The sequence below is a fragment of the Eschscholzia californica genome, unplaced genomic scaffold, assembly GCF_041429995.1.
Source record: "Eschscholzia californica isolate CP2 unplaced genomic scaffold, dmEscCali1.0.p SCAF_4, whole genome shotgun sequence".
Lineage (NCBI taxonomy): Eukaryota > Viridiplantae > Streptophyta > Magnoliopsida > Ranunculales > Papaveraceae > Eschscholzia > Eschscholzia californica.
This window is the reverse complement of record NW_028238461.1, coordinates 4088751-4104902: the sequence shown is the minus strand read 5'-3', so window position 1 is coordinate 4104902 and position 16152 is coordinate 4088751. Positions and strand designations below refer to the sequence as shown.

Below are 16152 nucleotides of genomic sequence, written 5' to 3'. Positions count from 1 at the left end.
AATAAAGTATTCATACAAAAGAAAAATGAGAGATTGTCAAATCCGCAACGAGACTGTAAATAAGAAAAGGATTGAGGAATCCATGGCAGAAGCTTGGAGCTCATTTTTATGTAAGATCATTTGGAGTTCTTTACAGAATTCTAAAATCGTTGTATTCTCCATCCAACTCGGTTCAAATAATTCCTAAAGACAAACATGTCAAACAAAACAGATCACTTGAGACGTTCTTAATATTGAATACTTTCACGTGGAAAATTTGTTTATAATCATGTAAACCTCTCTAATTTTTGTAAGTGTTTTTAAGTTATTTTTATTACCGGAATGTTATTATACTTTCCTTTTATTTAGATTTATAACTTTGATTATATTGTGATTCGTTAGATTTTCTATTAAGAATGAGTTGTGCTTGACCTAAGACTTTTGTTATACCCTTGATTAGTTAGAAGTTAAATATCCACCACTAACCTAAGCCAGAATTAAATGAAAAAAATAACTACTCCAACTTTCTTATTCAATTTAATTTTTTTAAGCAATCCATTATCGTACTTCATAAACTCGCTCGAAATAAAATTGATTTAAAAGATATTGTCTAGAAACCCTTCCTAAAATTTAAAATAAAGTCTTTCGTAGAAATAAAGTTACCAATTTAAAAAACAATAATTGTTTCCTTCTTAGAAATAAAATAACTAATTTAAGAAAAAAAGAAACAAAATAAATTTCAAAAGTTAAAAAAAGAAATTAAAATATCTTTCTCTTTCAATAAAATAATATCTAATTTAAGAGAAAAGAAAGAAAAAAATAATAATACAAAAGAATAATATCCAATAGAAATCGCTCTCTCTCTCTCTCCGTAAAATATAACAATAAATTTCGTAACATTTGATTGATACAAGTGTCTGTGCCTTAGGGCACGGGATATACCCTAGTTATCATTAATATTAAGAAACTCTAAAAAAAATATCAAATCGTATGTTACTGTATGTTACTGTAAAGACGAATTCATCACATCAAATCAACTAGATTGGTCGACTAAATGATGAAATCTATGAAGTTTGATAGAGATAATAAAAGGAAAAAATAAGAAACAGTGATAAACCAAAAGAGACATTAATCAATTTAATCATTAAAGTTTTCTTCTAATATAATCACATTATCCTATTTCTCTCTCTCTCTATTTCCTTATAATCAAAATTAGAATTCTAACTTAATTTCTAAAGAACATTCTATCGTCAAGAATTAGTGACAAAATTAATAACTATCTTTCTTCACCTTTCTTTGCTCCATGCACTAATTTCTCTTGCTAGCACCACTACTATCACTTACACTGTTGACATTCATGTTTTTCTTATTTCTTTGAAACACTTTCGCCAGATACTTCTTTGTCCTCTCAAGAATAGTTTCTTTCTTCGTTGTAAATGGGTAACTCCTTAGATATCTTTGTCTACTTAAAGATCTTCTCATCTGATCATTCATCATGGGCACGTCACCACCACCACCACCACCAGCACCACTGCTGCTGCTCCCCCTATTCAAGGTTTTGACAAACTCTGCTTCAGATTCCGGCCACTTGTGTAAGTTCACATACGTCGGTGTGACGGACATAACTATATCGTCATTAGCATAATTGGAGATACAATCAGAACTCATTTTCTTTAAACTTAGAAGAATTAAGAGTAAAATACTTGAACTTTATTGATAAAAGTGAATGAATAAAACAACTACTAGTCCCCTTTATATAGTCCTAGAGTTTCCTAATTCTAATCAAATTCAAATAGCAACTTCTAAGAAAATAAAAACTAGAATGATAGAAATCTTAAACTGCAAGCAATTACTAAAAATAGAAAAACTACTAAAAATTAGATTTTGAGACCTAAACGATGAAATTTGACCCTCAAAGTGGGCCGGTCGTGGCAAAGCAAAAGGAATGAGCCGAATGTTATTTTTGGGCCATCTCCTCTACGTCAACTAAACCCTAGATATTACTATATCATGGGAGTTTTTCAGATAGTCAGAAGCTAAACAGTATAGTTGGTCATCTCCTTCATTCCTTCATTCTTGTTCCTTATAATGGATGGTACTATATCATTTCATATTCTCTGGATTTACAACACTCTGATGTATCTGAATTTGATTTCCATTTGAATTGTTGAATGTGAATGTAATGCTGCAGGAGAATCAGTCACAGGACTCACCATCAGAATCATGGGCATGTCGAGAACGATGAATCATGGCACCCGGTTTGTTTGTTAACTCTTTTTCGTTGCTTCTCTGTTCAAATTACTTTTGTTTATTTAGTATACCCTGACTCGAATTCTCAAGGAAATTTGGTTTTTTGTAACTTCTATCTTGCTGCAGTTAACAGAGAAAGTTTACAGAAATATGGATGATACAAGTCGAAATCTCCGATTTACGGTGCCGTTTCCTATGTTGGCTTACCTTGTCTATCTGGTCAGTTTGTTCACCATCTTGATTGAATTCATAGACTTCTTCTTCACCATATATTCATTCATATGAGAGTGTTGTTTGTTAAGCTGGTTTGTTTTCGGTTTTAGTGGCGTAGAAGTCCCGGAAAGAAGGGTTCTTATTTTGACCCAAACAGCGATTTGTTCACTCCGAATGAGAGGAATTCTGTAATCATTTCCACACTTTGTTGGACTACAATGTTGATCTTGCTCATAGGATTCTTTATCATAGTAGGTCCCATCAAGGTTCTCAAGCTATATGTTGTTCCATATTGGGTGTGTTAAGTTCTTCATCCTACATTATTTCATCATCTTGTTCGATTTTGATTTATTAGATATATCATATAGGATATCCTAATTTTGGACTTGATTTCAAATTCAGGTCTTTGTGATGTGGTTGGATTGTGTAACTTACTTGCATCACCATGGTTACGAGCAGAAGCTTCTTTGGTATAGAGGAAAGGTGAGAAACTGAGAACCAATTTCGGTTATGAACTTCCTTGTTTATGAACTTCCGTGTGACGAATTATAGTCGTTCGGGTAGTATATATCATGTGTTTCTTTCCACTTAGTAAGTGTTTTCTAATTTTTGGTATATATCAGGAATGGAGCTACCTAAGAGGAGGGCTTACGACAGTTGATCGTGACTACGGGTGGATTAAAAACATTCACCATGATATTGGGACTCGTGTCATCCATCGTCTCTTCCCTCAAATCCCACACTATCACTTGGTAGAAGCGGTAAGTCTTTAACAACCACTTTATCTAAAAAGCTCTAACTCGTAAACAATGTTCTTTATTTTATATCTATAGATAGATATTTGCTTGTTGGGATAATCCCACAACAGTTGAGGAAAGGGAGCCGGTGTTAGAAAAGTCTTTAACGAACAATGTCCATACCCCTAGCTTTTGATTTAGACATGTCTATAATGCGATAGAATTCCTCAAAGAGCTCCGTGTTAATGGGTACCTAATCTTGAAAATGCAGACAGAGGCAGCGAAGCCGGTGTTAGGAAAGTACTACAGGGAGCCTAAGAAATCAGGACCAATCCCGATTCATTTAGCCGAAAATCTAATTAAAAGCATGAGACAAGATCATTATGTTAGTGATTCTGGGGAGGTTGTGTATTATCAAACCGATAACCAGATTGGTATGCAAGTTCTAAAAACAAGTCAGAGTAGAGATATTGTTGATGGTAAACTATTCGTTGAGATGTTTTGATCGATCGCCACCGATATTTTCTTTCATAATTCAACTTTGTAATGGTAATCTATGAAGAAGGGAAACTTCAAAGTTCTGCAGGTAAAGAGAAAATGGGTAGAGTTAATATGTATCTGTCTATGATGATAACGAGATTTTTAGCTGATTGTTAAGTATTGAGCATGCCTCATGTTCCTGTATTGTTCTATAGATTTTGTCTGTATAGGTTCATGGTTATTCTCAACCTGTATTGTCCGAATTCCGAAAAGTGGGATTTTATCTGAATTGGTTTAAAGTAGTAGTATCCTGGTATGGGTTTTAAGCTGATATAAATGATATTTATTATTATTAGTATTTTATTTTATTTTTCTGAAACATGATATTTATTATTTCAATTTATAATATGGTCATTAGAAACAAAATAACCTTTAAAAAAAAATACTCCTAACCCAGATAAAGAAAAGAGAAAAAAAAAATTGAAATCTATAAATTGGCGTTTCAGAGAACAAAGATGCGGTTTCCTACAGTAGTAGCCCCTTTTTAACTGTGTTTGGAAAGTTGTGATATATCATCACAAATTTAGGATTTTCTGGCTTTTCAGAGAACAAAGATGCGGTTTCCGTATTAATTTATTTGTTGGTCTTTCAATTCAGTTGTTAAGCTTAGGGTTTGATGATTTTATCATCACAAGTTTGCTTTCTGATTTTAGTCTCTAATGTTAAACTCATGATTTCTCCATTGTACAACTTAGGATTCTCTGTTTTCTTACATTTAATTGACTGGAAATTTATGGGTTTTCTGGTTTTCTTCACTCCAATACTTAGGGCTCTCTGGTGTTGTCTATTAATTTATTATGAATTGAGATTTTTTTCTTGTACAGTTAATTGACCTGCCGTTCTTACTATATTCTCCATTCGTGATGGAGGAACGTAATAGTTTAACAAAGAACTCATTTTTTGTCAACAGTTGGTAGCCCAAGTGGTTCCAAGGTGTTGATATAAACTGCATTTAGAAGATTAATGCGAACTAATTTGATCAATGGTTTCTGGTGAGATAGTTTCAGGTCCAGGATTGAGGAAGAAAACTTTAGTAGCACCACAATGTGAACAAAAATGGCAAGAACTCATGACCTCAGAATTGACTGGACAGAGAATACTTGTCTCAGTTGCATTTTTGCTGCGGGTACAATTGGTTTCTTCTTGAGAAGTTAACAATAATGATGGGTTCTCAAAGACAAAAATAGACATAAATATTTTGGAGAAACTTTTTCTCTCCTAAGAGGTGGGTAAGAAGTTTCTCTCTTTTTGAAGAAAGTAGGAGAAATAAAACTCACGTGACCTATACTTTCTCTTCCCCTTATTCTTACATCAAACACAAGAAAAAGTTACATATTAGTGATTTTTTTTCTTTTTTCCCCTAAAAAAAGTCTATCAAACACAACCTTAGTGTTTGAGTGGCTCGGTTATCGAGCTTATCACATCTATGATGTATCAAGTGCCAATGTAACGACATACGTAAGATCGTAGTTGGAAAAAAAAAACTCATTTGTTTTACATGTTCATCTTTTGCAGCAAACAATATGACTGGGGAATGTGTTTGTTTTGACTATTAGTTTTTTTCAATCGTTAATATTTTGTTAGCTTTGATGTATAATCTTATAATTTGAATCTACTTGTTTCGAAAAATATGTTCATAATTGGCTAAATAACTATGGTATATGGATTTCATGTTGAACACTTCCTAATCAATGGCTATAGGTTCAGAAAATAGATTCATATCAATAGCCTATATGTATATGAGGTTAGATTCATAAATATTTCAAAATGGTAAAATATTTTGTTGAACACTTTGCAATCATCAATGGCTTTGTGGCTTTAATGTTACTTATCTTTTTTTTATGAAATTGTAGTAATAAGCTATTTTTACACAATTTGTTATTCATTGTTTTCTCACCCTTGCTCGTGGTTTTGGTATATGATTTATTAATGGTTCATTTTTTTAGGGTGGGTTTTAAAATGAAGGAGTATACAGTGAAGCTAATTAACAAATGAATTCATATTGAACTAATCCGTCTAACTTTAGTGTGCGGGATAAGGAGGACTTAAAAAATAAAGTATTCACAAAAGAAAAATGAGAGATTGTCAAATCCGCAACGAGACTGTAAATAAGAAAAGGATGGAGGAATCCATGGCAGAAGCTTGGAGCTCATTTTTATGTAAGATCATTTGGAGTTCTTTACAGAATTCTAAAATCTTATAAGTATTCTGAAACCAATTTTGATAGTTTACTATATCGTTGTATTCTTCATCCAACTCGGTTCAAATAATTCCCAAAGACAAACATGTCAAACAAAACAGATCACTTGAGACGTTCTCAATATTGAATACTTTCACGTGGAAAATTTGTTTATAATCATGTAAACCTCTCTAATTTTTGTAAGTGTTTTTAAGTTATTTTTATTACCGGAATTTTATTATACTTTCCTTTTATTTAGATTTATAACTTTGATTATACTGTGATTCGTTAGATTTTCTGTTAAGAATGAGTTGTGCTTGACCTAAGACTTCTGTTATACCCTTAATTAGTTAGAAGTTAGATATCCACCACTAACCTAAGCCAGAATTAAATGAAAAAATAACGACTCCAACTTTCTTATTCAATTTAATTTTTTTTAAGCAGTCCATTATCGTACTTCATAAACTCGCTCGAAATAAAATTGATTTAAAGGATATTGTCTACAAACCCTTCCCAAAATTTAAAATAAAGTCTTTCGTAGAAATAAAGTTACCAATTTAAAAAACAATAATTGTTTCATTCTTAGAAATAAAATAACTAATTTAAGAAAAAAAAATAATAAATTCCAAAAGTTAAAAAAAGAAATTAAAATCTATTTCTCTTTCAATAAAATAATATCTAATTTAATAGAAAAGAAAGAAAAAAATAATAATACAAAAGAATAATATCCAATAAAAATCGCTCTCTCTCTCTGTCGTAACATTTGATTGATATAAGTGTCCGTGCCTTAGGGCACGGGATACACCCTAGTTATCATTAATATTAAGAAACTCTAAAAAAATATCAAATCGTATGTTACTGTAAAGACGAATTCATCACATCAAATCAACTAGATTGGTCGACTAAATGATGAAATCTATGAAGTTTGATTGAGATAATAAAAGGAAAAAATAAGAAACAGTGATAAACCAAAATAGACATTAATTAATTTAATCATTAAAGTTTTCTTCTAATATAATCAGATTATCCTATTTCTCTCTCTCTCCCTCTCTCTCTCTCTCTCTCTCTCTCTCTCTCTCTCTCTCTCTCTATTTCCTTATCAAAATTAGAATTCTAACTTAATTTCTAAAGAACATTCTATCGTCAAGAATTAGTGACAAAATTAATAACAATCTTTCTTCACCTTCCTCTGCTCCATGCACTAATTTCTCTTGCTAGCACCACTACTATCACTTACATTTTTGACATTCATGTTTTTCTTATTTCTTTGAAACACTTTCGCCAGATACTTCCTTGTCCTCTCAAGAATAGTTTCTTTCTTCGTTGTAAATGGGTAACTCCTTAGATATCTTTGTCTACTTAAAGATCTTCTCATCTGATCATTCATCATGGGCACGTCACCACCACCACCACTGCTGCTGCTCCCCCTATTCAAGGTTCTGACAAACTCTGCACCAGATTCCGGCCACTTGTTTAAGTTCACATACGTCGGTGTGACAGGCATAACTATATCGCCATTAGAACCCATTTTCTTTAAACTTAATAGAATTAACTAAAATACTTAAACTTTATTGATAAAAGTGAATGAATAAAACAACTACTAGTCCCCTTTATATAGTCCTAGAGTTTCCTAATCCTAATCACATTCAAATAGCAACTTCTAAGAAAATATAACACTAGAATGAAAGAAATCTTAAACTGCAAGCAATTACTCAAAATAGAAAAACTACTTAAAGTGAAACCGTAGGAGTAGAGGAAAGAAAAGGTGAGCTTAGAATGTGAGACCAAATGGACAAGTTGGTCGTCAAAAAAAAAAGGAAGATTTGTCTGTCCTATAAAGTTCAAATTAATGAATGGTTCGGAACGTTGGTAGGTGGATTAGAAAACGAACCCCAAATTGGCGGAAAAGCTAAAGCTTTGGCTGATGAGTCGCTCAAAGTGAATAGTATATAACCTAGTGATGAGAAGAACATCTTACACTTAACCTCTGTTTACTTGGATCTCAACCATTAATGGCGAATTGGTTCTCACCACAATGTGGTGTCAGATCCATTCTTCATTTCTTTCCTCGCCCAAGAACCCTCTTCTTCACCACCCCAACTAACACCACCACCACCATTAACAAAACCACATTTTTTTACCACTAATAATGAAAATTTGAATCAAAGAAATGGTGGGGAAGAAAAAAATGATGGGTTTGATGAGTTTAATCCAGGTGCAGCTCCTCCATTTAGAATAGCTGAAATCCGCTCTTCAATTCCTAAACATTGTTGGATTAAGAATCCATGGAGGTCTTTAAGTTATGTTCTTAGAGACATTGTTATCCTTTTAGCCTTGGCTTCATCTGCTATTTACTTTAACAATTGGGTTTTCTGGTTTTTCTATTGGGTTGCTCAAGGAACTATCTTTTGGGCTATATTTGTTCTTGGCCATGATTGGTACTTCTCTTCTCTTTCTTACTTTCTTAGATAGTTAGATTATAATTTTGCATACCCATTTTGGTTTTTTGATTCAGTTTTATTTTACTGTTTGTGTTTTTCATTTTTGAAGTGGTCATGGGAGTTTTTCAGATAATCAGAAGCTAAACAGTATAGTTGGTCATCTCCTTCATTCCTTCATTCTTGTTCTTTATAATGGATGGTACTATATCATTTCATATTCTCTGGTTTTATAACACTCTGATGTATCTGAATTTGATTTCCATTTGAATTGTTGAATGTGAATGTAATGCTGCAGGAGAATCAGTCACAGGACTCACCATCAGAATCACGGGCATGTCGAGAACGATGAATCATGGCACCCGGTTTGTCTGTTAACTCTTTTTCATTGCTTCTCTGTTCAAATTACTTTTGTTTATTTAGTATACCCTGACTCGAATTCTCAAGGAAATTTGGTTTTTTGTAACTTCTATCTTGCTGCAGTTAACAGAGAAAGTTTACAGAAATATGGATGATACAAGTCGAAATCTCCGATTTACGGTGCCGTTTCCTATGTTGGCTTACCCTGTCTATCTGGTCAGTTTGTTCACCAACTTGATTGAATTCATAGACTTCTTCTTCACCATATATTCATTCATATGAGAGTGTTGTTTGTTAAGCTGATTTGTTTTCGGTTTTAGTGGCGTAGAAGTCCCGGAAAGAAAGGTTCTCATTTTGACCCAAACAGCGATTTGTTCACTCCGAATGAGAGGAATTCTGTAATCATTTCCACACTTTGTTGGACTACAATGTTGATCTTGCTCATAGGATTCTTTATCATAGTAGGTCCCATCAAGGTTCTCAAGCTATATGTTGTTCCATATTGGGTGTGTTAAGTTCTTCATCCTACATTATTTCATCATCTTGTTCGATTTTGATTTATTAGATATATCATATAGGATATCCTAATTTTGGACTTGATTTCAAATTCAGGTCTTCGTGATGTGGTTGGATTGTGTAACTTACTTGCATCACCATGGTTACGACCAGAAGCTTCCTTGGTATAGAGGAAAGGTGAGAAACTGAGAACCAATTTCATTTAAGTCCTTGTTTATGAACTTCCGTGTGACGAATTATAGTCGTTCGGGTAGTATATATCATGTGTTTCTTTCCACTTAGTAAGTGTTTTCTAATTTTTGGTATATATCAGGAATGGAGCTACCTAAGAGGAGGGCTTACGACAGTTGATCGTGACTACGGGTGGATTAAAAACATTCACCATGATATTGGGACTCGTGTCATCCATCGTCTCTTCCCTCAAATCCCACACTATCAGTTGGTAGAAGCGGTAAGTCTTTAACAACCACTTTATCTAAAAAGCTCTAACTCGTAAACAATGTTCTTTATTTTATATCTATAGATAGATATTTGCTTGTTGGGATAATCCCACAACAGTTGAGGAAAGGGAGCCGGTGTTAGAAAAGTCTTTAACGAACAATGTCCATACCCCTAGCTTTTGATTTAGACATGTCTATAATGCGATAGAATTCCTCAAAGAGCTCCGTGTTAATGGGTACCTAATCTTGAAAATGCAGACAGAGGCAGCGAAGCCGGTGTTAGGAAAGTACTACAGGGAGCCTAAGAAATCAGGACCAATCCCGATTCATTTAGCCGAAAATCTAATTAAAAGCATGAGACAAGATCATTATGTTAGTGATTCTGGGGAGGTTGTGTATTATCAAACCGATAACCAGAGGTATGCAAGTTCTAAAAAACAAGTCAGAGTAGAGATATTGTTGATGGTAAACTATTCGTTGAGATGTTTTGATCGATCGCCACCGATATTTTCTTTCATAATTCAACTTTGTAATGGTAATCTATGAAGAAGGGAAACTTCAAAGTTTTGCAGGTAAAGAGAAAATGGGTAGAGTTAATATGTATCTGTCTATGATGATAACGAGATTTTTAGCTGATTGTTAAGTATTGAGCAAGCCTCGTGTTCCTGTATTGTTCTATAGATTTTGTCTGTATAGGTTCATGTTCCTGTATTGTTCTATAGATTTTGTCTGTATAGGTTCATGGTTATTCTGAAAAGTGGGATTTTATCTGAATTGGTTTAAAGTTGTATCCTGGAATGGGTTTTAAGCTGATATAAATGATTTTTATTTTTTTATTTTTTTCTGAAACATGATATTTATTATTTCAATTTGCAACACAAGTTTGCCTATGAACCATATAAGGTACAAGAAAGGATTTTATAGGCACCACAAGGTTTCCTACTTTGGATTAGGGTTGCCCAAACTCTAATATATTTAATAGTCCAATAGTAATAAACTACTCCATATGAAATTGTGTCTAAACAATTGCCTTTGGGTCCCCTTTCAACAAAAAAAATAAAAAAATTTGCATTTCGGTCCCACCAGTAAAGCAGATGTCTGCAAACTGTAAAGTAGTGAAATACTGAAACAAAAATAGGTCATTCAATAAGAGACTAGCGTATATCTCGTGCCCTAGGGCATGGACACTTGAGAGATATTTTAATTAGTTATTATTTTATTGAGAGAGAGATTTTAATTATTTATTATTTTTTGTATTATTTTTTTTGTTTATTTTCTCTTAAATTAGTTATTAATTTATTGAGAGAGAGAGAGAGATTTTTATTTCTTTTTTTAACCCTTGAAATTTATTTTGTTTCTTTTTTTCTTACATTTATTTCTAAGAAGGAAACGATTATTGTTTTTTTAAATAGGTAACTTTATTTCCACGAAGGACTATATTTTAAATTTTGAGAAGGGCTTCTAGACAATATCCTTTATTAGAAAAGGATGTTTGTCCCAGTCATCGTTTTGCTTCTGTTTTATATAATAGATATTGGAAAGATAGATATTGAGTATCCCAATTGGTATTTTATCCAATCAAATTGAACAATAAATTGATATTTTATGAGATATTACAAATTTTGGTTCAAAAATATTTTACTTTTACCTAAAAATTTGAGAAAAATAGATTACTATATGAAATTTTTCATTGTTTATCTTTATATTTGAGTTCGAACTTATCAAGTACACGACCTTATGGATAAACCAGTAGAAACATTTTCGATCTTATCAAGTGCAAGACCTTTGCGGTTTCGACCTTTTTAATAAATAAAAAATGTGTATTGTTATAGTCCCGGATTGCTCAAACGAATATCGAGAGTTTGGACTAGAAATATGATTTCGAACTTATCAAATACAAAACCTTTTGGATAAACCTCTAAAACTGTTGGATTGTAGGTTTATGTTCAAGTTTAGTAAGTGACAAGGCAGACTGCGCCAAAATCGAAACTATCTTACTCTAGACGTGGACTCGAAGAACCAAAACTAGAAATAATATTGATAACTGATAAGACTTACACACCATCACAATTGCCCTACCATATATAAATGAGTGAAAAACCCAAAAATCTAGACCCTAATAAGAAAAAAACCCACTCAAAAATAATAATGTCAAAAAAACCCAGTTTTTGAACATTTTTCAAAATGTTCACAAGATATGTAATTATGTTGTTAACAATACAACATATTTTTTTCATAATTCCATTTTTACCCTTATTATATGTTGACAACATATATCATTGTGTCGTTATAAAATGTTGACAATATCTATAATAATGTCCCGACTTATTATAAAATGTTGGCGTCATATATAATTATGTTCTTAACAACATATATAATGTATTAGTCAAAATATTATTTGTTCGTTAACGGATTTGTTAAATACAAAGGATAATATGCATAACATTTTAATTTTTGTAAAAGTCAAATAAAAAAAATGCTTTAGTCTTTATATTTAGAGTTAATTCCTATATGGCCCCCTACTTTGTGACCAGCTTCCTTTATGGCCCCCTTTTTTTCGTAAATTCAAATATGACCCCCTATTTTCAGATAAATGTCATTACTACCCTTCTTAATTCTAAATTTAAAACAATAAAAAAAATTATTTCCACCTCACCCCTCTCTCTCCCTACACCTCACCCCTCTCTCTCCCTACACCTCACCCCTCTCTCTCTCTCTCTCCAATTCACCTATCTCTCTCCTCTCTCTCTCCTACTCACCCCTTTCTTCTCCGGCAAGGTGGCCGGCCGGAAAATTTTCCGGCCGGCCACCTTCAAACTTAAAAAAAAAAAAAAAAAAATTCTCTCTCCTCTCTCTCTCTCTCAAAGATTAGATTCATATCAGAATACCTAGAGTTTACCCAATAGATTAGAGACACAGAGAGGCATGGGAAAGGTCATCTCTTCCACTACCCATTCTGCCAATTAACTCGAAACTTCAGATATATCTTATATCTTTTGCTTTCATTTTATAGTCCAGAATCTTTCATTTTCCAGTTATAGGTTTAGAGATCATGAAGATTCAGTGTGATGTTTGTAATAAAGATGAAGCTTCTGTTTTTTGCTCTGCTGATGAAGCTGCTCTCTGTGATTCTTGTGATCGTCGTGTTCATCATGCTAATAAACTTGCTGAAAAACACCATCGCTTCTCTCTTCTTCACCCTTCCTCTTCCGATTCACCTCTCTGCGATATCTGTCAGGTACTAATTTCATCTAACTTTCTCTTTCTCTCTCTAACTTTCTTTCTCTCTCTAACTTCCTTTCTCTAAATTCTGTAGGAGAAAAGGGCGTTCTTATTTTGTAAAGAAGATCGGGCGATTTTATGCAGAGTTTGTGATCTTTCAATTCATACAGTCAATGAACTCACGAAGAAACATAATAGATTTCTTCTTACCGGAGTGAAGCTCTCCGCCACCTCCTCCATCTTTACCTCAACCACCACCACCACCACAAGCACCTCTAAGAAAACATTAGGGACGAAATCAAGATCTTCAGAAATTTCACTTGCAGAACAACAAGCTCAATATACAACAGTACCAACATCAATCCCTAATTATGATGATATTAATCAGACTAAATTTGGAGGATCAACAAGTAGTATATCAGAGTATCTAGGGATGTTACCTGGTTATCAAGTTGAAGATCTTCTTGATTCATCTTTAGCTCCAATCACCAGTTATAATGATTTCTCTAAGGTTTGAATTACTCAAAACCCATCTTGAATTGCTTCCAATTTCTTCTTTGATTATTTAATTTTTTATCTTATTTAATTGGGGTTTATTTTGCAGAACGAAGATCTGTTTCCGTTTTTTGATTCAAGTAGTTTTGATCAAACAAATAACATGGGGTGTTCTCCTTCGGATGATTTTGCACTTTGGGTACCTGAAATTCCTCTTCCTCCTCAAAATCAAAATCAAAATCATCTTACCCAGATTGAAGTTCACAAGAAAAATGGATCGAAGAACACAGCAATGACCGGAAAGATGAACAAGAGAGAGAACGATCATGGATTTACAGTACCTCAAATCAATCCCCAATCCTATAAAAGATCAAGACAAATTTGGTAGAGACAAGATCAAATTTGAAATTGACCGAGTTCCTTCAAACTTAAAAAAAATTTTAGAGAGAGAGAGGAGAGAAATTTTTTTTTTTTAAGTTTGAAGGTGGCCGGCCGGAAAATTTTCCGGCCGGCCACCTTGCCGGAGAAGAAAGGGGTGAGTAGGAGAGAGAGAGAGGTGAATTGGAGAGAGAGAGAGAGGGGTGAGGTGGAAATAATTTTTTTTATTGTTTTAAATTTAGAATTAAGAAGGGTAGTAATGACATTTATTTGAAAATAGGGGGCCATATTTGAATTTACGAAAAAAGGGGGCCATAAAGGAAGCTGGTCACAAAATAGGGGGCCATATAGGAATTAACTCTTATATTTATGTCGAAAGCAAAACAAAAAATGCGGTAACCATTTATTTTTTCACAAGACAAATTGAAAAATGTTGTAGCCAAAATGTTTGTGTTAATTTGTCTATGTAAAATGCAAAAGAAAAAAATGCGAAATATTTTGGCAAAACAATGTCTAAGCAAAAACGAATTTGTTCACAAATTTACAAATTGTTGAGACAAACTAAGATTTGTTCAGAAATTTACAAAATTGTCGAGAGCAAACCAATAATTGTTCAGAAATGTTCAAAATTTTTTTTAACATTGATTTGGGCGGAAAATTTCATTTTAGAGGGTAAAATTGTATTTTTACCTACTGGGTTTTTTTCCTCATTATTATTTAGTATTGGGCCTGATTCTCTTTAACTTCCCCATTTTGGGCCTTATAATTACCGGCCCCTATATCTTGAGGACTCTTGCAATTAAATAATTAGTAGTATATATTTGAAATTTTCCCTCTCTAATTTTGGTGGCAATAAAGATTTAAAACTCTGGTGGCATGGTAGGTGAAAGACCCATGATGTTAACTGTTGGGGCCACTCCCTTTGACCTCAGATGTTCATACGTCACACCATACCACCTTAGTCAACAAAATCGGTCACCAAATACTATCCCAGCCGTATATTTACATTTCATTTCATGTATACACACACACTATCTCTCTTATATACAAAACCATTCAAGACTTCTTGTGTGAATTAATGGAAGAAAAACAGTTGTACCTAGAAATCACTGTATATACTTAACCCTTTCTTCCTCTCTCTCTCTCTCTCTATCTCTTTCTCTTTCTCTCTCTAAAAATGAAAATCTCCCCAGACTGTCTGATTTGCAACCAAAATCCAATTCTTCCTGGGTGTCTCTCTTGTTTCCTGGGTCTCTGTTCACACAATCAAAACCCACCTGATTGTATTAATGAATTCAGTCCATTAGATTCTAAACTTCCTGATACTACTACTACAAATTTGGAAAACATCACAACTATTTCAAGGAATCCTGGTGTTGTTGCAAAATTAATGGGTTTGGATTCGATCCCTGACTTCAATTTGGTTCCAAATACTACGAGAAACCCAGATTTAATTGATCGAAGCAAGTCGACCAATTCAGTGAATTTCTGGTCTGAATTCAATCCAATTCAGGGATTGAATAGACGAGCTACGTCTTCCGGTTTTTTAAGATCATCAATGTCGTCAGTACAGGAAAGCCATAAAAATGAAGTCTTGAATTTTAACAGTAGAGAAGAAGGCGAAAACAAGGAATTAAGATCAAAACAGAGAAAATTCAAGATGGGTAATGAAGAAATTAGATCAAATCTGAAGAAATTCGAGATGGGTAATGAAGAACTGAGATTAAAAGGGAAAATAATTGATATGGGTATTGAAGAACAGAGACAAATAAAATCAGAAAAATGTGAAAACAAGAACAGAGAAGAACCAATTTCAGAGAAGAAGGAGAAGAAACAGAAGGAAGTTTATAGTCAAGATCACTCTAATTTGAATACAACTAATGAAGAACAGAGGAAGAGAATCATTGATGGATTAATATCTCGAGAAATTGGGGGTTGTAGTAGTAATGGAAGAGGAATTGAGAAGAAGAAGAAGGAAAAGAACCAGTATTTGCTTAAGAAGTTCGAACCAAAATGTAACCCGGGTAATTCTAAACCGGATTCAAGTTTTACCGATTTGGATATGTTATTACCAGGTTTAGTTTCCTATTTAGTAACCATTTAAATGCAAAAAACATGAAGAATTTAGCTATTTATGCCAATATTTTCCTAGTATTTTAAAGGTCAGACATAGGGGTGTACACGAGCCTAGCTCTTAACGAGTTGCTCGAGCTCGGCTCGACAATTACTCGTGCTCGACTCGAATATTAACGAGCACGAGCTTAACACGAACCCAAAATCATGCTTGTTTATGTAAACGAGCCGAGCTTGATCATTCTTTAATGTATCACGAGCTACTCATGAATTGCTCGTTGAACTTACTCTTATAATATTGTAGTACATAATTACGTATTAGTATTGAAACT

At 33.3% G+C, this 16152-nt stretch overlaps 4 protein-coding genes across 4 annotated transcripts; all 4 read left to right on the top strand.

Annotated features, from left to right (window-relative positions):
• The first annotated feature begins 25 nt into the window (after positions 1–25).
• LOC147541731 (sn-2 acyl-lipid omega-3 desaturase (ferredoxin), chloroplastic-like) lies at positions 26–4017 on the top strand. The gene is made up of 8 exons (XM_086632412.1): positions 26–151; positions 1977–2074; positions 2171–2237; positions 2356–2448; positions 2553–2738; positions 2845–2925; positions 3066–3203; positions 3451–4017. Exons 1-8 carry the CDS (start codon positions 26–28, stop codon positions 3682–3684), a joined length of 1023 nt encoding a protein of 340 aa, XP_086488538.1. The 3' UTR covers positions 3685–4017.
• Positions 4018–7723: 3706 nt separating this feature from the next.
• LOC147541730 (sn-2 acyl-lipid omega-3 desaturase (ferredoxin), chloroplastic-like) lies at positions 7724–10463 on the top strand. Its single transcript, XM_086633695.1, has 8 exons — positions 7724–8336; positions 8449–8538; positions 8635–8701; positions 8820–8912; positions 9017–9202; positions 9309–9389; positions 9526–9663; positions 9911–10463. Exons 4-8 carry the CDS (start codon positions 8844–8846, stop codon positions 10196–10198), a joined length of 762 nt encoding a protein of 253 aa, XP_086489821.1. The 5' UTR covers positions 7724–8336; positions 8449–8538; positions 8635–8701; positions 8820–8843; the 3' UTR covers positions 10199–10463.
• Positions 10464–12520: 2057 nt separating this feature from the next.
• LOC147541729 (B-box zinc finger protein 21-like) lies at positions 12521–13786 on the top strand. Its single transcript, XM_086638618.1, has 3 exons — positions 12521–12890; positions 12969–13385; positions 13479–13786. Exons 1-3 carry the CDS (start codon positions 12705–12707, stop codon positions 13755–13757), a joined length of 882 nt encoding a protein of 293 aa, XP_086494744.1. The 5' UTR covers positions 12521–12704; the 3' UTR covers positions 13758–13786.
• Positions 13787–15075: 1289 nt separating this feature from the next.
• On the top strand, positions 15076–15888 carry LOC147541728 (uncharacterized). The gene has a single exon (XM_086636790.1). It carries the CDS (start codon positions 15138–15140, stop codon positions 15849–15851), a length of 714 nt encoding a protein of 237 aa, XP_086492916.1. The 5' UTR covers positions 15076–15137; the 3' UTR covers positions 15852–15888.
• The last annotated feature ends 264 nt before the right edge of the window (positions 15889–16152 follow it).